At 46.3% G+C, this 26,619-nt stretch overlaps 1 protein-coding gene across 3 annotated transcripts in view; it reads right to left on the bottom strand.

The window, feature by feature from the left end:
* LOC110491229 (CSC1-like protein 2) overlaps positions 1 to 26,619 on the bottom strand; it is a 91,717-nt gene that overhangs the window by 47,756 nt on the left and 17,342 nt on the right. For 2 of the 3 annotated variants that reach the window (XM_036946002.1, XM_036946003.1), the window contains exons 2-8: positions 18,083 to 18,373; positions 17,364 to 17,443; positions 13,222 to 13,260; positions 7,487 to 7,577; positions 5,565 to 5,602; positions 4,969 to 5,111; positions 2,894 to 2,945 (exon numbers count right to left, since the gene is read on the bottom strand). In XM_036946002.1, coding sequence (XP_036801897.1) covers positions 2,894 to 2,945; positions 4,969 to 5,111; positions 5,565 to 5,602; positions 7,487 to 7,577; positions 13,222 to 13,260; positions 17,364 to 17,443; positions 18,083 to 18,319 — 680 coding nt within the window. In that variant the 5' untranslated portion in view covers positions 18,320 to 18,373. The remainder of the gene's footprint in view (positions 1 to 2,893; positions 2,946 to 4,968; positions 5,112 to 5,564; positions 5,603 to 7,486; positions 7,578 to 13,221; positions 13,261 to 17,363; positions 17,444 to 18,082; positions 18,374 to 26,619) is intronic. The other variant, XM_036946004.1, reaches the window with a different exon arrangement.

Here is a 26,619-nt window from a genome sequence, read left to right as displayed (position 1 = left end):
GAGGAGAGAAACCCAGTTAGTCACAGCAGTATGTTACTGAGAGGAGAGAACCCCAGTTAGTCACAGCAGTATGTTACTGAGAGGAGAGAGAAACCCAGTTAGTCACAGCAGTATGTTACTGAGAGGAGAGACAGAGAAACCCAGTTAGTCACAGCAGTATGTTACTGAGAGGAGAGAGAAACCCAGTTAGTCACAGCAGTATGTTACTGAGAGGGGAGAGAAACCCAGTTAAGTCACAGCAGTATGTTACTGAGAGGAGAGAAACCCAGTTAGTCACAGCAGTATGTTTCTGAGAGGAGAGAGAAACCCAGTTAGTCACAGCAGTATGTTACTGAGAGGAGAGACAGAGAAACCCAGTTAGTCACAGCAGTATGTTACTGAGAGGAGAGACAGAGAAACCCAGTTAGTCACAGCAGTATGTTACTGAGAGAGGAGAGACAGAGAAACCCAGTTAGTCACAGCAGTATGTTACTGAGAGGAGAGAGAAACCCAGTTAGTCACAGCAGTATGTTACTGAGAGGAGAGAACCCCAGTTAGTCACAGCAGTATGTTACTGAGAGAGGAGAGAAACCCAGTTAGTCACAGCAGTATGTTACTGAGAGGAGAGAACCCCAGTTAGTCACAGCAGTATGTTACTGAGAGGAGAGAGAAACCCAGTTAGTCACAGCAGTATGTTACTGAGAGGAGAGACAGAGAAACCCAGTTAGTCACAGCAGTATGTTACTGAGAGGAGAGAGAAACCCAGTTAGTCACAGCAGTATGTTACTGAGAGGGGAGAGAAACCCAGTTAGTCACAGCAGTATGTTACTGAGAGGAGAGAAACCCAGTTAGTCACAGCAGTATGTTACTGAGAGGAGAGAGAAACCCAGTTAGTCACAGCAGTATGTTACTGAGAGGAGAGACAGAGAAACCCAGTTAGTCACAGCAGTATGTTACTGAGAGGAGAGAACCCCAGTTAGTCACAGCAGTATGTTACTGAGAGGAGAGAGAAACCCAGTTAGTCACAGCAGTATGTTACTGAGAGGAGAGACAGAGAAACCCAGTTAGTCACAGCAGTATGTTACTGAGAGGAGAGACAGAGAAACCCAGTTAGTCACAGCAGTATGTTACTGAGAGGAGAGACAGAGAAACCCAGTTAGTCACAGCAGTATGTTACTGAGAGGAGAGACAGAGAAACCCATTTAGTCACAGCAGTATGTTACTGAGAGGAGAGACAGAGAAACCCAGTTAGTCACAGCAGTATGTTACTGAGAGGAGAGACAGAGAAACCCAGTTAGTCACAGCAGTATGTTACTGAGAGGAGAGAGAAACCCAGTTAGTCACAGCAGTATGTTACTGAGAGGAGAGAGAAACCCAGTTAGTCACAGCAGTATGTTACTGAGAGGAGAGACAGAGAAACCCAGTTAGTCACAGCAGTATGTTACTGAGAGGAGAGACAGAGAAACCCAGTTAGTCACAGCAGTATGTTACTGAGAGGAGAGACAGAGAAACCCATTTAGTCACAGCAGTATGTTACTGAGAGGAGAGACAGAGAAACCCAGTTAGTCACAGCAGTATGTTACTGAGAGGAGAGACAGAGAAACCCAGTTAGTCACAGCAGTATGTTACTGAGAGGAGAGAGAAACCCAGTTAGTCACAGCAGTATGTTACTGAGAGGAGAGAGAAACCCAGTTAGTCACAGCAGTATGTTACTGAGAGGAGAGACAGAGAAACCCAGTTAGTCACAGCAGTATGTTACTGAGAGGAGAGACAGAGAAACCCAGTTAGTCACAGCAGTATGTTACTGAGAGGAGAGACAGAGAAACCCAGTTAGTCACAGCAGTATGTTACTGAGAGGAGAGACAGAGAAACCCATTTAGTCACAGCAGTATGTTACTGAGAGGAGAGACAGAGAAACCCAGTTAGTCACAGCAGTATGTTACTGAGAGGAGAGACAGAGAAACCCAGTTAGTCACAGCAGTATGTTACTGAGAGGAGAGAGAAACCCAGTTAGTCACAGCAGTATGTTACTGAGAGGAGAGAGAAACCCAGTTAGTCACAGCAGTATGTTACTGAGAGGAGAGATAAACCCAGTTAGTCACAGCAGTATGTTACTGAGAGGAGAGAGAAACCCAGTTAGTCACAGCAGTATGTTACTGAGAGGAGAGAGAAACCCAGTTAGTCACAGCAGTATGTTACTGAGAGGAGAGATAAACCCAGTTAGTCACAGCAGTATGTTACTGAGAGGAGAGACAGAGAAACCCAGTTAGTCACAGCAGTATGTTACTGAGAGGAGAGAGAAACCCAGGTAGTCACAGCAGTATGTTACTGAGAGGAGAGAAACCCAGTTAGTCACAGCAGTATGTTACTGAGAGGAGAGACAGAGAAACCCAGTTAGTCATAGCAGTATGTTACTGAGAGGAGAGAGAGGGTGGTATGTAGAGTGGCATGCAGGGTGGTATGTAGAGTGGCATGCAGGGTGGTATGTAGGGTGGTATGCAGGGTGGTATGCAGGGTGGTATGCAGGGTGGTATGCAGGGTGGTATGCAGGGTGGTATGCTGCTGGCATACATTTTAAGAGAAAGACGCCACTCAACGATTCAGAACATGAAGATTCATATTGGTCAAGGTAAAATGTTATTGATTGGCTGAAAGCCGTGGTATATCATACTGTATAGCACGGGTATGACAACAACAACAACACAACGTTTACTGTTCGGATAACGTTGGTAACCAGTTTATAAAAGCAATAAGGCACCTCTGGGCTTTGTGATATATGGCCAATATACCACGACTAAGGGCTGTGTCCAGGCGGTACCCCTGAGGTGCCTTATTGCTTAATTAGAACACAAGGAAGTTCATGTATCACCACCATCAACCTACAATAAGGAAACAGTCATGGAGGAGCACTCACTTGGCATCCAGATTGGCTATAGTGGTACGCCCAAAACTGTAGGCATTGTTTTCTGTGTGGGGGGGGAAAAAAAAAGAAGAGATCATATTTTACTTCATGGTTAGCCTAGTACACAGTAGAATAATAGGACATTATGGTCTGTTGAAGCAGCTAGTCCTTCTATTTCTACGATTGGGTTCTAGAATGGGAATGTACGTTATAGTTCATTCTACGATTGGGTTCTAGAATGGGAATGTACGTTATAGTTCATTCTACGATTGGGTTCTAGAATGGGAATGTACGTTATAGTTCATTCTACGATTGGGTTCTAGAATGGGAATGTACGTTATAGTTCATTCTACGATTGGGTTCTAGAATGGGAATGTACGTTATAGTTCATTCTACGATTGGGTTCTAGAATGGGAATGTACGTTATAGTTCATTCTACGATTGGGTTCTAGAATGGGAATGTACGTTATAGTTCATTCTACGATTGGGTTCTAGAATGGGAATGTACGTTATAGTTCATTCTACGATTGGGTTCTAGAATGGGAATGTACGTTATAGTTCATTCTACGATTGGGTTCTAGAATGGGAATGTACGTTATAGTTCATTCTACGATTGGGTTCTAGAATGGGAATGTACGTTATAGTTCATTCTACGATTGGGTTCTAGAATGGGAATGTACGTTATAGTTCATTCTACGATTGGGTTCTAGAATGGGAATGTACGTTATAGTTCATTCTATTTCTATGGGTGGGTTGGAGGCTCATGTGTTTTTGTCCATTCTAGTTATTCTACATCTATGGGTGGGTTGGAGGCTCATGTGTTTTTAGAGGAGCAGGAGGTTTCCTATTATATCAAAGTGAGGAAATGAATCCACAAGGCGCTGATGAGAAGAATTTGACTCATGTGATACACAGAATATATATTTGAAATGGCCAATGTGGCCAGCATGACCACAGCTATTTCTACACAGAGGACATTGATAGTAATTACATCTAATGACAAATAGTCTGCCCTTGTTCATCAAGCCGCCTCGCCCTAGAGGAGCAGCCGCCTCGCCCTAGAGGAGCAGCCGCCTCACAGCCGCCTCGCCCTAGAGGAGCAGCCGCCTCACAGCCACCTCGCCCTAGAGGAGCAGCCGCCTCTCCCTAGAGGAGCAGCCGCCTCGCCCTAGAGGAGCAGCCGCCTCGCCCTAGAGGAGCAGCCGCCTCTCCCTAGAGGAGCAGCCGCCTCACAGCCGCCTCGCCCTAGAGGAGCAGTCGCCTCACAGCCACCTCGCCCTAGAGGAGCAGCCGCCTCTCCCTAGAGGAGCAGCCGCCTCGCCCTAGAGGAGCAGCCGCCTCGCCCTAGAGGAGCAGCCGCCTCGCCCTAGAGGAGCAGCCGCCTCGCCCTAGAGGAGCAGCCGCCTCTCCCTAGAGGAGCAGCCGCCTCGCCCTAGAGGAGCAGCCGCCTCGCCCTAGAGGAGCAGCCGCCTCGCCCTAGAGGAGCAGCCGCCTCTCCCTAGAGGAGCAGCCGCCTCTCCCTAGAGGAGCAACCGCCTCGCCATAGAGGAGCAGCCGCCTCGCCCTAGAGGAGCAGCCGCCTCGCCCTAGAGGAGCAGCCGCCTCGCCCTAGAGGAGCAGCCGCCTCACCCTAGAGGAGCAGCCGCCTCTCCCTAGAGGAGCTGGAGATATGCTCCTGCCCTATGGACTCAGACAAGGCTACTTTCTCACTTACTTGTATTTGCCTCCACTTTGATGTTTCACGTGACGACAAGATGGAAAAATCACATGATATAACCCTTGAGTCATCAGAGTTAAATACAATTCAATCTATAATAATAACCTCAAAGTCCTAAAACCCCACTATCCAGACTAAAGGACTTCTGAAGTGAGGGATTTCTGATGACTACTAGGGATACGTCTCAAATGACACCCTGTTCCCTCTGAAGTGCACTACTTTAGACCAGGACCCACAGGGACACCCACAGGGACATAGGGAAATAGAGCCCTGATCTAAAGTAGTGCACTACATAGGGGATAGGGAACACCACCAGCCCAGTGTTAGTCTCAAGTATTCCCTGAAGTCCCACCCCCTAAACCCCACTCACCCAATAGATTTCCTGAGAAGTTGACGGGCAGGACAATGGCCACTGAGAGCACGCCCACCACCACCAGCAGACCAATGATGTGCCTCTGGAAGGAGAGGTAGTGTACTGCATCCTCCCCACACTTTTCCCTGATCTCCTCATCCCTGGAGACAGAGAGAAACAGACAGAGAGGAGAGAGAGGAGAGGAGGGAGACAGAGAGGTGAGAAACAGACAGACAGAGAGGAGAGAGACAGAGAAAGAGAGAAAGGAGAGAGACAGGCAGAGAGAGAGAGGAGAGAGACAGACAGAAAGGAGAGAGACAGACAGAAAGGAGAGAGACAGAGAGGAGAGAGACAGACAGAGAGGAGAGAAGAGATACAGACAGAGACAGAGAGAGAAAGAGAGAGATTTAAGTTTTATTTAACCAGGAAAGTCCCTTTGAGGCAGAGCAGACCTCTGAACACAGTCAAATTGACAGTTTGTTTGTTAACACACACACACACACACACACACACACACACACACACACACACACACACACATAAATTCCAACTCAACCACATTCTCCCTTCCTTGCTGTCCCATGCCCGCACCCAAAACTTTATTGGAGACTCACTTTATGCGGAAGATGGCTGTTAACCAGGAGCAGAAGCCCTGAAGAGAGATGAGACTCTAGGTTAGAGCTGCCGTAGATTACAGGTTATTATCCAAATGGGGGAAATTCTTCGAGCAACGTTGTGTCACAGTAGTGGACTCAGAAAAGTGAGTAAGTGATCCGATTAAAACCCAAAATGTCAAGGTTCTCCCGAGCTGTGTCCTGCAGTGTTGGGGTCAATTCCATTTCAATTCCAGTCAATTCAGAACATAAATCAAATTCTAATTCCACAAATTCTAATTCCACAAATTCTAATTCCACAAATTCTAATTCCACAAATTCTAATTCCACAAATTCTAATTCCAATAAGCATTGAAGAGAATTTACATTCCAGTGTAGTTCCTGAATTGAAAAGAAATTGGCCGTAACCTCGGTATCCTGTTCTCTGGTACAATGTACACTTGGTCAGCAGTTTCAAAGTAATGCTGACAATAGGACGAAATCAACGATGTGGTTCTCTCAGCTTACTCTCTTAAAGATGCACTCTCAAACGGTTGTAGAATTTCAGTCGGTAGTTTTAAAAGTGGTGTTCAGAAGCCTAAAGTGGTAACCGTTTTTTGTTGTTGTTGTCTACTACATCATCCATTTGTCTACTACATCATCTATTTGTCTACTACATCATCCACTACATCATCCAATGGTCTACTACATCATCCACTACATCAACCAATTGTCTACTACATCATCCAATTGTCTACTATATCATCCATTCGTCTACTACATCATCCATTTGTCTACTACATCATCCATTTGTCTACTATATCATCCATTTGTCTACTACATCATCCAATTGTCTACTACGTCATCCACTACATCAACCAATTTGTCTACTATATCATCCATTTGTCTACTACATCATCCAATTGTCTACTACATCATCCACTACATCAACCAATTTGTCTACTATATCATCCATTTGTCTACTACATCATCTATTTGTCTACTACATCAACCAATTGTCTACTACATCATCCAATTGTCTACTACATCATCCACTACATCAACCAATTGTCTACTATATCATCCATTTGTCTACTCCATCATCCAATTGTCTACTACATCATCCAATGGTCTACTACATCATCCAATTGTCTACGACATCATCCAATTGTCTACGACATCATCCAATTGTCTACTACATCATCCAATTGTCTACTACATCATCCAATTGTCTACTACATCATCCAATTGTCTACTACATCATCCAATTGTCTACTACATCATCCAATTGTCTACTACATCATCCAATTGTCTACTACATCATCCAATTGTCTACGACATCATCCAATTGTCTACTACATCATCCAATTGTCTACTACATCATCCAATTGTCTACTACATCATCCAATTGTCTACTACATCATCCAATTGTCTACTACATCATCCACTACATCAACCAATTGTATACTACATCAACTAATTGTCTACTACATCATCCAATTGTCTACTACATCATCCACTACATCATCCAATTGTCTACTACATCATCCAATTGTCTACTACATCATCCAATTGTCTACTACATCATCCAATTGTCTACTACATCATCCACTACATCATCCAATTGTCTACTACATCATCCAATTGTCTACTACATCATCCACTACATCATCCAATTGTCTACTACATCATCCAATTGTCTACTACATCATCCAATTGTCTACTACATCATCCATTTGGTGTGACATGTTACAAATGTGTTGTGTTTAAGATCCCAGAGTACATCTTTAACATGAATTCACTAACTAAGTGGTTCTGGATAAGATCGTCTGCTAAATGACTGAAATGTACGACAAGTTTTCCTGTTTGTAGTGAAGTCCCTACTGTGGTCGCTCCACACCCCATGACCCCTGATCCCAGTAAAAACAGGAAGTGGTACTTACAGTGTCTCTCTGCTCAAAGTCCACTGAGCTGGAGACAGAAGTCAGGCGTTCGTAGCGATCGGGTAGCTCCGACGTCATGGCAGACGCCACACTGCACACACACACACAATGTTAAAAAGATAGAACTAGCATTAGCCTGACGCTTCCCAACAACAAACCTGATGGAGATAGCATTAGCCTAGCATTAGCCTGACGCTTCCCAACAACAAACCTGATGGAGAATAGCATTAGCCTAGCATTAGCCTGACGCTTCCCAACAACAAACCTGATGGAGAATAGCATTAGCCTAGCATTAGCCTGACGCTTCCCAACAACAAACCTGATGGAGATAGCATTAGCCTAGCATTAGCCTGGCACTCCCCAACAACAAACCTGATGGAGATAGCATTAGCCTAGCATTAGCCTGACGCTCCCCAACAACAAACCTGATCTCAAATAGTTAGTTAGGCTGACATCAGTACAGTATCAACAGTGTGTTTATTACATATTAATTCGTTCAGTGGCCACACATGCAGTAGGGCTCTGAAATGGGCTGGAGAGGTTGGTGCTGGGCTGTATCCACACTGCTGTACCTCAGACGTCTGTAGAGTTGGCATCAATCTATCTATTCAGTAAAATTCAGGAAGTAAACTTACATTCCAATTTCAGTTTATTTCCTGAATTGAATGTTGTTGATCCAAAACCTGGGAGACGGGGGCTGTGGTTTGAGTGTACGGTTGGCCTAGTGCTCATGCACCAGTCAGTGAGACAACAATCACCCAGAACAAACCTCGGCACCATGTCATTCAGTTGGAGGATTCTAGAGATACACAAACTGTCTCAGCACAGTCTGACACCCTGTTAAGATGACAGCGATTGGAAGGAAAAGCAATGAAGGGCCACCACGAGAGAGACAGAGACAGACAGACAGAGACAGACAGAGAGAGACAGAGAGACAGAGAGAGAGACAAAGACAGAGAGAGAGACAGACAGAGAGAGAGACAAAGACAGAGAGAGAGACAAAGACAGAGAGAGAGACAGACAGAGATAGAGACAGACAGAGAGAGACACAGACAGAGAGAGACACAGACAGAGAGAGACACAGACAGAGAGAGACACAGACAGAGAGAGACACAGAGAGAGAGACAGACAGACAGAGAGAGAGAGACACAGACAGAGAGAGACACAGAGAGAGAGACAGACAGACAGAGAGAGAGACACACAGACAGAGAGAGAGAGACACAGACAGAGAGAGAGAGACACAGACAGAGAGAGAGAGACACAGACAGAGAGAGAGAGAGACAGACAGACAGAGAGAGAGACAGACAGACAGACAGACAGACAGACAGACACCCATTAGAGAAAGAGAGAAAGAGAGCGAGAGAGAGAGAGAGAGAAAGGGGAGGGCATTCACAAAGACAACAGAAGAACCTGAGTGTAGAATCATTGAGACACATAACAATAGAAAGATGTGACCCCCCCCCCCCCCCCCCCCCCACCACGGATCAACCAGCAGAGCTTTCAGGTCCTACAGCTCAGACACTGAAACACATGCGTTTTGACTCCCAGAACTACACCAGATTGAAGCTTTTTTTATCTCATATTCTTCATCATGCAGCATTGTGATGTCATTAGTGTCATTATGTGAACCCCCTTCAGCCCGGGTCCCCAGATCTGATTGTGCCGATGGCATGCCAATGATCATAGGATTTCACAAGACAGCATAAACAGATATGGGCCCAGGCTACTATTCCCCTGGTCTCCATTAGCGATGGAGGAACTGTCCAGTGTAAAACTAGATTAAAGGATGACATCACCCAGAGCTCTTTGAGGTCTCTAATGGAATGGGGGGGGGGTGGGGGCTACCCACAATGGCTATAACTCAATAGACTTCCATAGAAGGCCTCAGAGAGCTAGGGGTAGGTGTCTTGTCTAGTGCAGAAACACAGAACCACCACAGACTGATACAGGAGCTGTGGGTAGGTAGGGATAACCAGTAGCTTGACGGTGTCTACACAACCACAGGGTGAGGTGAGGTGTGTAGTTACTAGTTACCGTACCTCTCCACCCTGTAGGTATCATGCCTGCTGGGCGCCTCATGCGGTGCGCTTATACAGGAGGACAGGAGAGACATCCTGCTTCTCAGAGAGGTCAATGATGACACATAGATTAGCATATAGAGCTGATTAGTTAGTTAGGGAGAGAGAACATACAGCGACAGGGTTATAGGTGTAAAACGGAGAGAGAGAGAGACAGAGAGAGACAGAGTCACAGAGAGAGAGACACAGAGAGAGAGAGACACAGAGAGAGAGAGACACAGAGAGAGAGAGACACAGAGAGAGAGAGAGAGAGAGACAGAGAGACACAGAGAGACACAGAGAGAGTGAGACAGAGAGAGAGAGAGAGAGAGACACAGAGAGAGAGAGAGAGAGAGAAAGAGAGAGAGACACAGAGAGAGAGAGAGAGAGAGAGAGACAGAGAGAGACAGAGTCACAGAGAGAGAGACACAGAGAGAGAGAGACACAGAGAGAGAGAGACACAGAGAGAGAGAGACACAGAGAGAGAGAGAGAGAGAGACACAGAGAGAGAGAGAGAGAGAGAGAGAGAGAGAGACACAGAGAGACACAGAGAGAGAGAGAGAGAGAGAGAGAGAGAGAGAGAGAGAGAGAGAGAGAGAGAGAGAGAGACACAGAGAGACACAGAGAGACACAGAGAGAGTGAGACAGAGAGAGAGAGAGAGAGAGAGAGAGAGAGAGAGAGAGAGAGAGAGACAGAGAGAGAGAGACACAAACGCAGAGCAATGCCAAATTCATGATAAATTGAATGGATTAGAAAAAGCTATAAAGGACAATCAAAATCCATTGGACTCCCCAATTACTGACCAGGAGCTCTATAAGAAACTAAACAATTACTGACCAGGAGCTCTGTAAGAAACTAAACAATTACTGACCAGGAGCTCTGTAAGAAACTAAACAATTACTGACCAGGAGCTCTGTAAGAAACTAAACAATTACTGACCAGGAGCTCTGTAAGAAACTAAACAATTACTGACCAGGAGCTCTGTAAGAAACTAAACAATTACTGACCAGGAGCTCTGTAAGAAACTAAACAATTACTGACCAGGAGCTCTATAAGAAGCTTCAGGCTCTCAAATATAAAAAAAGCCTGCCGACCTGATGGCATCCTAAATGAGATGCTCAAATTCACTAGTGCAAAATTTCAATTGGCCATATTAAAACTGTTTAATTTGATCCTGAGTGTAGGTTATTTCCCTGACATCTGGAATCAAGGACTCATAACCCCAATCCTTAAAAACGGAGACAAATTTGACCCTAACAATTACAGAGGCATTTGTGTTTTAACAGTAACCTGGGGAAGGTTTTCTGTAGCATTATAAAAGGTAAGAGTTCTAAGCACAATGTCCTGAGTAAAAGCCAAATTGGATTCATACCAAAACATCACCCGACTGATCATATTTTACACCCTACACACCCTGATAGATGCGTGTCCACCAAAATAAACATGTCCACCAAAATAATACCAAAATATACACTTGCTTTATCGATTTCCAAAAACCATTTGATTCTATTTGGCAGACAGGACTGTTCTCCAAAGTTATTGAAAGTGGTGTAGGGGGTAAAACATATGACATAATTAAATCAATGTTTACTGGCAATACGTGCAGCAGATCCAGGGGCGGGGCCTTCGCCAGGGTTGCAATCTGAGCCCTGCACTCTTCAATATTTACATCAACGAATTGGCCACTATTCTAGACAAATCCTCAGCCCCTGGTGTTAGTCTCCACAATTCAGAAGTTAAATGCCTACTCTTCGCATATGACCTATGCCTGCTGTCACCCACAGCACATGGCCTACAGCAGAGCCTGGACCTGCTAGAGCAGTACTGCCAGACCTGTGCCCTGGCAGTAAACCCCCACAGCACATGGCCTACAGCAGATCCTGGACCTACTAGAGCAGTACTGCCAGACCTGTGCCCTGGCAGTAAACCCCCACAGCACATGGCCTACAGCAGATCCTGGACCTGATAGAGCAGTACTGCAAGACCTGGGCCCTGGCAGTAAACCCCAAAAATACTAATATAATGATTTTCCAGAGAAGATCCAGATCTCAGGGAATTAGACCAAAGTTCTCAATTGGTACAAAATATATAGAGTACTGCACACACTACAATTACTTAGGTTTAAAAATAAGCTCAACTGGACACCATAATGAGGCAGTGAAGGAACTGAGAGAGAAAGCACGCAGGGCATTAAAAAACAAATTCAAATTGAAATACCTATTCAAATTAGGCTAAAAATAATTGAATGTTTCATTGAACCAATTGCACTTTATGGCAACGAGGTGTGGGGTCCACTTTCAAAACAAGATTTCACCAAATGGGACAAACACCCCATTGAAACTCTGAATGCAGAGTTCTGTAAGTATCTCCTACAAGTCCGGAGGACAACTACAAACAATGGCTAATATCCACTAATAATAAAAACAAAAAAAATAGCAATTAGCAATTAAGTTTTGGAAACATCTAAAATACAGTGACCCCCTCTCATATCATTACCAAGCCCTGCAATGCCAAGAGCTGTTATTTAACTAAGAACAAATTCTTATTTTCAATGACGGCCTAGGAACAGTGCCTTGTTCAGGGGCAGAACGACAGATTTGTACCGTGTCAGCTCGGGGATTTGAACTTGCAACCTTTCGGTTACTAGTCCAACGCTCTAACCACTAGGCTACCCTGCCGCCCCAATCAATCAGAATAAACCAAATTACAACACAGTCAAAACAAAACTACATTGCTTATTGGGAAACACAAACACAAAGCAAAATGCAGTGCTATCTGGCCCTAAATCGACAGTACACTGGATAACTATCTGACCATGGTTACTGATCAAAACCTTAGAAAAACCTTGACAAAGTACAGGCTCAGTGAGCACAGCCTTGAGAAGGTTTCCTGACAAAATGTCAAAAATATAAAACAATTAGAGAGTGTCATTTCCCCAAATGTAAAACCCTTATTCAAAGTTTCAAAGACCTCTCTGATGAGGATAGGCTACCCGTCCTGTTTGGGGAGGACGCAGAGAGCTCTGGGTTGGCAGCGCACTACATTGCTGCCTGCCATAAGATGAGGGACAGTGTCTGACAGACCAATCAACCTGCACATGTACTCTACTGTATGCTTATTGTTATTGTTGAATGTATGGTTATTTTGACCCTTAGTTATTGTTGTTACTGTTGACACAGAGAGAGAGAGAGAGAGAGAGAGAGAGAGAAGAGAAGAGAAGAGAAGAGAAGAGAAGAGAAGAGAAGAGAAGAGAAGAGAAGAGAAGAGAAGAGAAGAGAAGAGAAGAGAAGAGAAGAGAAGAGAAGAGAAGAGAAGAGAAGAGAAGAGAAGAGAAGAGAAGAGAAGAGAGAGAGAGAGAGAGAGAGAGAGAGAGAGAGAGAGAGAGAGAGAGCGAGACAGCAGCAGGGATAAAACCGTGGAAAGACCAGAAAGAAAGAGAGAACAGCAGGAGACAGGCTCGAATAAGAAAAGCCTGGCAGGAGAGAAGGAAAGAGAAAACCCATAACAGAGCTAGACAGGCTAACCCAACCCACACCAGCCTAGGTAGGAACAGATCCCAGCACCACAAGAGAGCTAGACAGGCCAACCCAACCCACACCAGCCTAGGTAGGAAGGGAAGGAAGAGAGTTAGATTGGTTGAAAGAGAAGAAGCAGTGTGATACAATAAGAAGACATACTGTTTCTGTTCATCCAGACGGCTGTATCGCTGATTCTGTCTTCACAGAGAGAGAAAACAAAGCAGAGAAATAAAACAACATGGCGGAGGAGGTCAGCTCGGGATATTCCTGGAGGAGAAACCAGTGATCAACTGTTCAGGTTAAAAATAATAATAATAATAATAATAATCACAAAAATCAGGAAGTTCAAGTTCAGTTCTCTTTACAGTGACAGAGGACCTTCGACTGGGGTGAGACATTCATATGAGAAACCTTTTCAAACAGCTGGACAAAAGTACAAATACTGCGGTGAGAATACACAGGTGTTTGCCTGAGTATTTTCTGTCAGGTATTATTACCAAAAGACCAGAACTCTACTCTGTAAATGGCTGCTAGTGGTTGATGAGCAAACCAATCAAGACAGAAATGCATTAAGCCTAGACGTTAAAGCCACAATGGGATTCACCGTCTGTCTGCACGTCCTGCAGACATGCAGCTGGGTAAACAACAGGCCTATCTATGGGACACTGTGTCATTATCCACTTAGTGGAGCAGAGTTGGAGACAAACGGAGCCCCAGTCAGCACCTCAGTCATGGGACTAATGTCTAGTCTCCTCATCTACGTGTTCTCTCTCCATTACAAAAGTAGACCTTCGGCCTCTACCTCTCTCCCGCGGTCCCTCTCCCTGCCTCCCTCCTTCCCTTGGTCGGTCCCTCGGTCCCGGTCCCTGTCCCTCGGTCGGTCCGTCCCTGCCTCCCCCGTCCCTCGGTCGGGTCCCTGTCCCTCCCTCCCCCTCGGTCCGTCCCTGTCCCTCGGTTGGGTCCCTGTCCCTCCCTCCCTCCCTCCCTCGAACCGTCCCTGTCCCTCCCCCTCCTGCACCCTCCCCCCTCTCTCCTCCCATCTCTCTCCTCCCATCTCTCTCCTTCCATAGCTAGCCCTGAGTCATGACTGTAGTCCTATGGGGTTAGATGCTATCAAATATCCAGCTGTGCAAATAGTGAAAAACATCAGCTGGATAAACAAACATGACCTCTGAAGGAAGGCTCAGCTGTTCTGCAGAGTATTTAAAGTGATAGAGAGTAACCATGTCATGTTTGCAGTTTCTAGGAGTTCGGTGAGTTGACTGAAGCCTAAAGCAAAGTGTATTGTCCCTTTTTACCCACTGTCCTCTCTGGCAGATGACTCAACTACTTCCTTTGACTCCCGAGCACACTGGCTCTTTCTTGATTTGTCTTTCCCCAATTCCTCATGTTCTCTCTCCTCACCTCCTTGGACCTTCTCCTGCACTGTGTTTTAAGAAGGAGACCAGGAAGTGGGATGCCAGGACAACTAATTGGGAATGAGACATTGTCTTTGGGAGTCAAAGGCAGTAGTTGACTTGTTCATCAAATCAAGATTTGGATACTGCATTACTGACCCGACCTCATTACTGACTACTGACCTCATTACGGACTACTAACCTCATTACTAACCTCATTACTGACCTCATTACGGACTACTAACCTCATTACTAACCTCATTACTGACCTCATTACTGACCTCATTACTGACCTCATTACTAACCTCATTACTGACCTCATTACTGACCTCATTACTGACCTCATTACTGACCTCATTACTGACCTCATTACTGACTACTAACCTCATTACTAACCTCCTTACTGACTACTAACCTGGCTTAATTACTGACTAATGACCTCATTACTGACTACTAACCTCATTACTAACCTCATTACTGACCTCATTACTGACCTCATTACTGACTAATGACCTCATTACTGACTACTAACCTCATTACTGACTACTAACCTGGCTTAATTACTGACTAATGACCTCATTACTGACTAATGACCTCATTACTGACTACTGACCTCATTACTGACCTCATTACTGACTAATGACCTCATTACTGACTACTAACCTCATTACTGACCTCATTACTGACTACTAACCTGGCTTAATTACTGACTAATGACCTCATTACTGACTACTAACCTGGCTTAATTACTGACTACTAACCTGGCTTAATTACTGACTAATGACCTCATTACGGACTACTAACCTGGCTTAATTACTGACTAATGACCTCATTACGGACTACTAACCTGGCTTAATTACTGACTAATGACCTCATTACGGACTACTAACCTGGCTTAATTACTGACTAATGACCTCATTACGGACTACTAACCTGGCTTAATTACTGACTAATGACCTCATTACGGACTACTGACCTCATTACTGACTACTGGCCTCATTACTGACTACTGACCTCATTACTGACCTCAATACTGACCTCAATACTGACCTCAATACTGACCTCATTACTGACTACTGACCTCATTACTGACTACTGACCCCATTACTGACTACTGACCTCATTACTGACTACTGACTACTGACCTCATTACTGACTACTGACCTCATTACTGACTACTAACCTCATTACTGACTACTAACCTCATTACTGACTACTAACCTCATTACTGACTACTAACCTCATTACTGACTACTGGCCTCATTACTGACTACTGACCTCATTACTGACCTGGCCTCATTACTAACCTGGCTTCATTACTGACTACTGGCCTAATTACTGACTACTGACCTCATTACTGGCCTCATTACTGACTACTGGCCTCATTACTGACTACTGGCCTCATTACTGACTACTGGCCTCATTACTAACCTGGCTTCATTACTGACTACTGGCCTAATTACTGACTACCGGCCTCATTACTGACTACTGGCCTCATTACTGACCTCATTACGGACTACTGGCCTCATTACTGATCTCATTACTGACTACTGGCCTCATTACTGACCTCATTACTGACTACTGGCCTCATTACTGACTACTGGCCTCATTACTGACTACTGGCCTCATTACTGACTACTGGTCTCATTACTGACTACTGGCCTCATTACTGACTTGGGCATTTTGAAACACTCCACAGAGGGGCTACATATCCCTGAAAGCAGTAGTACTGTACAGACTGCATGATTTTGATTGGCTTTGCCTGGGGAAACAAACAGTAAGAAAAGTGATGATTATTCCTAGTTCCTCCATTTGCCCAACATCTGTCTCTCTGTCTGTCTGAGGACAGTAAACTCTGCTGTGCGTAAACTCTGACCCAGTAGAAGCAGTCCATCTCATGGCCTGGCTAGTCTAGGTTCTAATCTAGCTTCTCTGTCTTTCTCTCCACTGGCATCCTCTCTGTCTTTCTCCCTGCTGGCATCCTCTCTCTGTCTTTCTCCCCGCTAACATCCTCTCTCGGTCTTTCTCCCCGCTGGCATCCTCTCTCTGTCTTTCTCCCCGCTGGCATCCCCTCTCTGTCTTTCTCCCCGCTGGCATCCTCTCTCCGTCTTTCTCCCCACTGGCATCCTCTCTCTGTCTTTCTCCCCACTGGCATCCTCTCTCTGTCTTTCTCCCCGCTGGCATCCTCTCTCTGTCTTTCTCCCCGCTGGCATCCTCTCTCTTTCTTTCTCCCCACTGGCATCCTCTCTCTGTCTTTCTCCCCACTGGCATCCTCTCTCTGTCTTTCTCCCCGCTGGCATCCTCTCTCTGTCTTTCTCCCCGCTGGCATCCTCTCTCTTTCTTTCTCCCCGCTGGCATCCTCTCTCTGTCTTTCTCCCCGCTGGCATCCTCTCTCTGTCTTTCTCCCCGCTGGCATCCTCTCTCTGTCTTTCTCCCGCTGGCATCCTCTCTCTGTCTTTCTCCCCGCTGGCATCCTCTCTCTTTCTTTCTCCCCGCTGGCATCCTCTCTCTTTCTTTCTCCCCGCTGGCATCCTCTCTCTGTCTTTCTCCCCACTGGCATCCTCTCTCTGTCTTTCTCCCCGCTGGCATCCTCTCTCTGTCTTTCTCCCTGCTGGCATCCTCTTTCTGTCTTTCTCTCCACTAACATCCTCTCTCTGTCTTTCTCCCCACTGGCATCCTCTCTCTGTCTTTCACCTTGCTAACATCCTCTCTCTATCTGTTCAATAAATCTGAAAATCCCATAAAAACATATACATTTTTTTAAAAACAAGTAGTCTGTCTGGACATGTATTCTCTGGTAGAACACAAAGCACTAGCGTTACATCAGGCTGCAAAGCTAACGAGAGTTACAACAGCCAGGTCTTCTACTATTCACATTCTAAAGACTGCGGTGTAGTGATATACCTGTCTGCGTCAGTCACCAACGCCAAGCGGCCGTAGTCCCACGCTACCTTTCTCAAGATGGAGAACACAAACAGGAGTACCTAGGAATGCCAGACAGACACACACACACACACACACACACACACACACACACACACAGACAAAAATCAAAAATCGGTCACATAAACATATTTAGCAGATGTTATTGCGAGGTGTAGCGAAAATTCTTCTGTTCCTAGATCCAGCGTTGCAGTAATATCTAACAGTACACAACAACACACACAGATCTGAAAGTAGAAGACCGTGGCGCTAGAAGCAGAGCTCCCCATGTCTGTAGGCGCCATCTTACTACGGTCTTCCATAGAGAGAGGGAGAGGTCCCAATGTACACACACACGCAGAGAGGGTAGCTAGCTATTACACAATACATTATTAAAGCAAGGTGTTATTCCAACTGCTTTCCTGTATTTACATATAAAGAATCAGAACCAGGTAGACACACTACCTAGTGGTTACATCTGTCCCGTGGGGCCCGGAGTTTTCCTTGAACCAGGAACAACACTGGACCTGAGGTATAGGTTCCAGCCAACTAGAGGGTTTTTTTCCAGACCAGATGGTCAGTAAAAAAAATAAAACCTCTTGGCCCTACTAAATATTCATCTGAATTTGGTGTATAAATAATAAAAGACAACGATGGACAATAAAGCTGTATCGATACAAAACCAGGAAGAAGTGACTCACCAGGAAGCACATGAAGTCGAGCGCGAGGACGGTGGGCACCCCTCCGAAGGGCAGGCCCTGGAGCACGGTGGATCGGATACGGGCGGTGTAGCAGTAGTCCCTGGAGGTCTTACCCCCACCGGAGGTGTTGCTCTGCTGGGTGGGGCAGTTACCAAGGACCCCTCCGGGACACAGAGCCCCCTGGACCACGGCCCCCCACCCCACCACACCCACCACCACCGTCAGCAGGACAGACATGCTGAGGCTTCAGCTAGGATTCAGCTCCACACTCACTGCGGCATCTTAAAACACCTGGAGGAGAACGAGAATTCAGTTAGAAATCAGCTCCACACTCACTGTGGCATCTTAAAAATGGGGCAGCAGGTAGCCTAGTGGTTAGAGCAGGTAGCCTAGTGGTTAGAGCAGGTAGCCTAGTGGTTAGAGCAGGAAGCCTAGTGGTTAGAGACAGGTAGCCTAGTGGTTAGAGACAGGTAGCCTAGTGGTTAGAGACAGGTAGCCTAGTGGTTAGAGACAGGTAGTCTAGTGGTTAGAGCAGGTAGCCTAGTGGTTAGAGCAGGTAGCCTAGTGGTTAGAGCAGGTAGCCTAGTGGTTAGAGCAGGTAGCCTAGTGGTTAGAGCAGGTAGCCTAGTGGTTAGAGCAGGTAGCCTAGTGGTTAGAGACAGGTAGCCTAGTGGTTAGAGACAGGTAGCCTAGTGGTTAGAGCAGGTAGCCTAGTGGTTAGAGCAGAAAGCCTAGTGGTTAGAGCAGGTAGCCTAGTGGTTAGAGCAGGAAGCCTAGTGGTTAGAGACAGGTAGTCTAGTGGTTAGAGACAGGTAGCCTAGTGGTTAGAGACAGGTAGTCTAGTGGTTAGAGACAGGTAGCCTAGTGGTTAGAGACAGGTAGCCTAGTGGTTAGAGCAGGTAGCCTAGTGGTTAGAGCAGGAAGCCTAGTGGTTAGAGACAGGTAGCCTAGTGGTTAGAGCAGGAAGCCTAGTGGTTAGAGACAGGTAGCCTAGTGGTTAGAGCAGGAAGCCTAGTGGTTAGAGCAGGTAGCCTAGTGGTTAGAGCAGGAAGCCTAGTGGTTAGAGACAGGTAGTCTAGTGGTTAGAGACAGGTAGCCTAGTGGTTAGAGCAGGAAGCCTAGTGGTTAGAGACAGGTAGTCTAGTGGTTAGAGACAGGTAGCCTAGTGGTTAGAGCAGGAAGCCTAGTGGTTAGAGACAGGTAGCCTAGTGGTTAGAGCAGGAAGCCTAGTGGTTAGAGCAGGAAGCCTAGTGGTTAGAGCAGGTAGCCTAGTGGTTAGAGCAGGAAGCCTAGTGGTTAGAGCAGGAAGCCTAGTGGTTAGAGACAGGTAGTCTAGTGGTTAGAGCAGGTAGCCTAGTGGTTAGAGCAGGAAGCCTAGTGGTTAGAGACAGGTAGTCTAGTGGTTAGAGACAGGTAGCCTAGTGGTTAGAGCAGGAAGCCTAGTGGTTAGAGCAGGAAGCCTAGTGGTTAGAGCAGGAAGCCTAGTGGTTAGAGACAGGTAGTCTAGTGGTTAGAGCAGGAAGCCTGGTGGTTAGAGCAGGAAGCCTAGTGGTTAGAGCAGGTAGCCTAGTGGTTAGAGCAGGTAGCCTAGTGGTTAGAGCAGGAAGCCTAGTGGTTAGAGACAGGTAGTCTAGTGGTTAGAGACAGGTAGCCTAGTGGTTAGAGACAGGTAGCCTAGTGGTTAGAGCAGGAAGCCTAGTGGTTAGAGCAGGTAGCCTAGTGGTTAGAGACAGGTAGTCTAGTGGTTAGAGACAGGTAGTCTAGTGGTTAGAGACAGGTAGCCTAGTGGTTAGAGACAGGTAGCCTAGTGGTTAGAGCAGGTAGCCTAGTGGTTAGAGCAGGTAGCCTAGTGGTTAGAGCAGGTAGCCTAGTGGTTAGAGCAGGAAGCCTAGTGGTTAGAGACAGGTAGCCTAGTGGTTAGAGGATAGGGCCAGTAACCAAAATGTTGCTGGATCGAATCCCCGAGCTGAAAAAGGCTTTAAAAAAACATCTGCCCCTGAACAAGGCAGTTAACCCACTGTTCCCCTGAACAAGGCAGTTAACCCACTCTTCCCCTGAACAAGGCAGTTAGCCCACTGTTCCCCTGAACAAGGCAGTTAGCCCACTGTTCCCCTGAACAAGGCAGTTAACCCACTGTTCCCCTGAACAAGGCAGTTAACCCACTGTTCCCCTGAACAAGGCAGTTAACCCACTGTTCCCCTGAACAAGGCAGTTAACACACTGTTCCCCTGAACAAGGCAGTTAACCCACTGTTCCCCTGAACAAGGCAGTTTAACCCACAATTCCCCTGAACAAGGCAGTTAACCCACTGTTCCCCTGAACAAGGCAGTTAACCCACTGTTCCCCTGAACAAGGCAGTTAACCCACTGTTCCCCTGAACAAGGCAGTAAACCCACTGTTCCCCTGGACAAGGCAGTAAACCCACTGTTCCCCTGAACAAGGCAGTTAACCCACTGTTCCCCTGAACAAGGCAGTTAACCCACTGTTCCCCTGAACAAGGCAGTTAACCCACTGTTCCCCTGAACAAGGCAGTTAACCCACTGTTCCCCGGTAGGCCGTCATTGAAAATAAGAATTTGTTCTTAACTGACTTTCCTCTTTAAATAAAAGGTCAAATTTAAACATTTAATAAAACTCCTGGAGGAGAGAGGATTCAATGCACTGCAGCCTCCGTCGTTTGGGGAATTTGATGCTCCCTGACTGTCTGGCTTTCATTGTTGGGTGATTTTTTTTTTATCTGGATACAAGAAACTGCATGAATGTAGATACTAGAGGTCGACCGATTAATCGGTAGCGGCATTTTTTTGGTCCTCCGGTAAAACGGTATCGGCGTTGAAAAATCATAAATCGGTCGACCTCTAATAGATACATAAATCATTCCTACAGTTTCTATTTGGTTTTCGTCATTTTCCAGTATAGTCTATTGGGTTTGTAAGAAGTCGTCCACCGGATGTATCCCAAATAGCACTATATGGCCCATAGGGTTCTGGTTAAGAAGTAGTCCACTATGTAGGGAACAGGGTGTTACTTGGGATGCATTCTATCGCTTTCTTTTCACTGGTTGAGAAGAGTAGGTTGTCTCCTCTCTGGGTTGACTGTGGTCTGTGTGAACCCTGTACCCTCTATTGGCCCATTGTTCTCCATTAGCCTCCCCCTCCCTCCCTCCCTCCCTCTACGTCAGGGTGATGATGTCACAGCGTTCCAGGAGGAGGATAATTGGGTTAGTGTTTGGACAAATGAGCAGCGTTTGGTAATCCAGTGTGCGTGACCATTTTGGTGCTGTCAAAAATGTGATTTCCACACTAGGAGGTTGAAATAAAACACTGAAAATGATGATAATACCCTTTTTGTGTAAGAGCTGTTTGGAAAACAAATAAAAAATAATCCTGGAATTTCAGCCTGTTTAGATGAGATGGAATTTTTGGGCCCAGATCATGACATCACAATCTGATCTGATTATTCTGTCCAATGAAGAGTCATCTTTTATTTGCATATGTATCCTCCTACCTTTAAGGGGTAAGCGGGGTAGGCTCTAGAGCAGGGATTATCAACTACATTCAGCCCTGGGATGATTTTATTCTTGAGTGGATGGTCAGAGGGCCGGTACATCATTTAAAATCATTTGCAGGCAGCAAATTGACCGCAAGAAGCCCAAACAGATATAATATTTGACTGGGGAGAAGAAAAAAAAATTGGTAAAATCTTGCTTACACAATTGTATACGATCACGTCTCTCTATTATGTGTGGTAATACTTGAGAACAGATTCCCAAAATTAAAATAACTTGGAGCTGGTTTCCTGGTGTTTTTAACAGTCTTTCATGTCCAACAATAATAATAATAATAATAATAATAATAATAATAATAATAATAATAATATGCTCAGAAAACTTGGGGGACCAAATTAAATCCTCCACAGGCCAAATTCAGCCTGTGGGCCGCCAGTTGGAGAACCCTGCTCTATAGTCTAGACCAGGGCTCCCCAACCCACTTCCTGGAGATCTACTGTCCTGTAGTCCAACCCCCTATGAAACAAATTGTATAGGGTCCTACTATCCCCTATAAACAGATTCTATAGGGTCCTACTATCCCCTACGAAACAGAGTCTATAGGGTCCTACTATCCCTTATTTCTCTAGCCTCTAAACAGACAGCTTCATCGACCAGGTTCGTGTTCAGCAGGGAAACAGAAATTAGCCCAGGTAGTGCCTCCCTGTTTCGGTGTGTTCTCTTCCAATTTGGTACCTAACGAACGCTAGACCCCAGACCTGATTGGGTCGACTACGACGTCTTCCTACAACTGGCGACACACTCGCCACGCATAACAAGTTCAGACTGAAGTAGAGAATATCACGATGGCAAAGTGCCTTAATAAATCAAATGACCCAGAACAAGAAAATCAACCTGATCTGATCTACTGAGTCATATTATTATCAGTCTCCGCATTTTATTGGACCAGGACCCACAGTAGTGCACTAGGCCTATATAGGGAATAGGGTGCCTACATAGGGAATAGGGTGCCTACATAGGGACTAGGGTGCCATTTGGGACACATAGAAGATGTTCCCAGCTGTCGTCAACATATTTCCACAAATCTAATATGCATAATCTGTGAAGGAGACGGAGGGACTTTTTTGAAAGTCCCACAAACAACCCCTCTGTCAGCACTTCAACTGTTAAACTGGCTGACTGAAACTCTAGGCCACACCACACACAGTGTACAGACATCATAGTTCAAGGCACGTATTAGTCTGAGGCAAACAAGAAGAAAATCCTGCAGACAAGCAGTATCAGCCAACTGTCCACCTCCTCCAGTATCCTCCAGGCCTATCCACCTCCTCCAGTATCCTCCAGGCCTATCCACCTCCTCCAGTATCCTCCAGGCCTATCCACCTCCTACAGTATCCTCCAGGCCTACCCACCTCCTCCAGTATCCTCCAGGCCTATCCACCTCCTACAGTATCCTCCAGGCCTACCCACCTCCTACAGTATCCTCCAGGCCTATCCACCTCCTCCAGGCCTATCCACCTCCTCCAGTATCCTCCAGGCCTACCCACCTCCTACAGTATCCTCCAGGCCTATCCACCTCCTCCAGGCCTATCCACCTCCTCCAGGCCTATCGACCTCCTACAGTATCCTCCAGGCCTATCCAACTCCTCCAGTATCCTCCAGGCCTATCCACCTCCTACAGTATCCTCCAGGCCTATCCACCTCCTCCAGGCCTATCCACCTCCTACAGTATCCTCCAGGCCTATCCACCTCCTACAGTATCCTCCAGGCCTATCCACCTCCTATAGTATCCTCCGGGCCTATCCACCTCCTACAGTATCCTCCAGGCCTATCCACCTCCTACAGTATCCTCCAGGCCTATCCACCTCCTACAGTATCCTCCAGGCCTACCCACTTCCTACAGTATCCTTCAGGCCTATCCACCTCCTACAGTATCCTCCAGGCCTATCCACCTCCTACAGTATCCTCCAGGCCTATCCACCTCCTACAGTATCCTCCAGGCCTACCCACCTCCTACAGTATCCTCCAGGCCTATCCACCTCCTACAGTATCCTCCAGGCCTATCCTTCTCCTACAGTATCCTCCAGGCCTATCCACCACCTCCAGGCCTATCCACCACCTCCAGGCCTATCCACCTCCTCCAGGCCTATCCACCTCAAGGCCTATCCACCTCCTCAAGGCCTATCCACCTCCTCCAGGCCTATCCACCTCCTCCAGGCCTATCCACCACCTCCAGGCCTATCCACCACCTCCAGGCCTATCCACCACCTCCAGGCCTATCCACCACCTCCAGGCCTATCCACCTCCTCCAGGCCTATCCGCCTATCCACCTCCTCCAGGCCTATCCACCTCCTCCAGGCCTATCCACCTCCTCCAGGCCTATCCACCTCCTACAGTATCCTCCAGGCCTATCCACCTCCTCCAGGCCTATCCACCTCCTCCAGGCCTATCCACCTATCCACCTCCTCCAGGCCTATCCACCTCCTCCAGGCCTATCCACCACCTCCAGGCCTATCCACCTCCTCCAGGCCTATCCACCTCCTCCAGGCCTATCCACCTCCTCCAGGCCTATCCACCTCCTCCAGGCCTATCCACCTCCTCCAGACCTATCCACCTCCTCCAGACCTATCCACCTCTTCCAGACCTATCCGCCTATCCACCTCCTCCAGGCCTATCCACCTCCTCCAGGCCTCCTCCAGGCCTATCCACCTCCTCCAGGCCTATCCACCTCCACCAGGCCTATCCACCTCCTCCAGTATCGGGTGCACAACCTCTACTGGGCCTAGTCTATACACTGACTGACTATATGACAGTATCGGCTGGAGGCCTTCAACCTCTAGGCCTGGTGTTGTTTTCTTCCGTTTAAGAAACATTTTTCAACAGAACCGGCGGAATGATCCCCACCGCACATAGAGTTAACTTTCATAGCAGCAACATACAACCGTCATCATCACTTTGCTCGTTGTATAATTGTATATCTCTCTTCCTCTCACCTTTTCCCTTCGCTTGTGGACTTGTGCACAACACAACACGCCGTCTGTGACCTGGCCGAAAAACTTCTCCAAACCAAACCTTCATGCCATAAACGCTACACAGCCTACATCGTTGTCACCATATTAACTAAGGTCATAGTCAACATGACTATAACTAAGGTCCTAGTCAAGCTACTAGAACTAATGAGTTAGTAAACCCGCTACAATCACGTAGTACAGTGGACAGCAAGCAGTTTATCAGTTATTCCGGCGGGGCCCCGGTGGCAATACATTAACAAAAGTGAAAGCTTACCATAACTGATGAGTTCCAGTGTTGATAAGAATGGTCTTAGCCAGCTAGCTAACATACATAGCATTCCTCTCTGTTTGAGTCAGGTTGTTGAGCTAAACCTGGAATTAAAATATATTTTTTTTTGGGGGGGGGGGGGATTTGTATAATTTGATTTACACAACATGCCTACCACTTTGAAGATTAGAAAAACATTTTTTTATGTGAAACAAACAAGAAATAAGACAAAAGAAACAGGACTTGAGCGTGCATAACTATTCACCCCCACATAGTCAATACTTTGTTGAGTCACCGTTTGCAGCCATTATTACAGCTGCAAGTCTCTTGGGGTATGTCTCTATAAGCTTGGCACATATAGCCACTTGGATTTTTGCCCATTCTTCAAGGCAAAACTGCTCCAGCTCCTTCAAGTTGGATGGGTTCCGCTGGTGTACAGCAATCTTTAAGTCATACCACAGATTCTCAATTGGATTGAGGTCTGGGCTTTGACTAGGCCATTCCAAGACATTTATATGTTTCCCCTTAAACCACTCAAGTGTTGCTTTAGCAGTATGCTTAGGGTCATTGTCCTGCTGGAAGGTGAACCTCCATTCCAGTCTCAAATCTCTGGAAGACTGAAACAGGTTTCCTTCAAGAATGTCCCTGTATTTAGCGCCATCCATCATTCCTTCAATTCTGACCCAGAGCATGATGCTGCCACCACCACGCTTCACTGTGGGGATTGTGTTTTCGGGGTGATGAGAGGTGTTGGGTTAGCGCCAGACATAGCATTTTCCTCCTTCAGGGTTATCTTTGGTCTCTTTGATGCCCTCCTTGCCTGGTCCCTGAGTTTTGGTGTGCGGCCCTCTCTTGGCAGGTTTGTTGTGGTGCCATATTCGTCAAATGTTTTAATCGTGGATTTAATGATGCTCCGTGGATGTTCAAAGATATTGATATTTTTTTATAACCCAACCCTGATCTGTACTTCCCCACAACTTTGTCCCTGACCTGTTTGGAGAGCTCCTTGATCTTCATGGTGCCACTTGCTTGGTAGTGCCCCTTGCTTAGTGGTGTTGCAGACTCTGGGGCCTTTCAGAACAGGTCTATATATATACTGAGATCATGTGACACTTCGATTGCACACAGGTGGACTTTAACTAATTATGTGACTTCTGAAGGTAATTGGTTGCACGCACCACTTGTCCATATTTTACATTTTTTAAACAACTTGTTTTTTTCTTCATTTCACTATTTTGTGTATGTCCATTACATGAAATCCAAATATAAATCAATTTAAATTTCAGGTTTTAATGCAACAAAATAGGAAAAACGCCAAGGGGGATGAATACTTTTGCTAGGTACCACAGATATACAGGCTAGGTACCACAGATATACAGGCTAGGTACCACAGATATACAGGCCTGGTAAGTGCACCCTGTGAATGACTCCGCATGGAAACAGTGTGACTGGGCTACCACCGTCACCAAGCTAGCCCACCTGACCTGAGCCGGTTGCCATGACACCACCGCCACGTTCTGCCAGAGATTCTCACAACAGTACAAACAAAAGGAGCATGGAGGCAATGGGGGAGACAATCACATGCTGAGCCCTGGTTAAACTAAATTCACCGTCTGCTAGATGGGTAGAGTCAATGGGCTGATTGCTCGTCTACTGGCCTGACTGGCTCAAAATAATCTGTGTTGTGGGCTGGGGAGGATAAGCTAGATCGGGCGTCCACAACCCTGTCCCTGGAGAGAAACCCTCCTGTA

This window comes from Oncorhynchus mykiss, chromosome 16, assembly GCF_013265735.2.
Source record: "Oncorhynchus mykiss isolate Arlee chromosome 16, USDA_OmykA_1.1, whole genome shotgun sequence".
NCBI lineage: Eukaryota > Metazoa > Chordata > Actinopteri > Salmoniformes > Salmonidae > Oncorhynchus > Oncorhynchus mykiss.
Note: the sequence above shows the minus strand (reverse complement) of the source record. Positions and strands in the feature narration are given on the sequence as shown.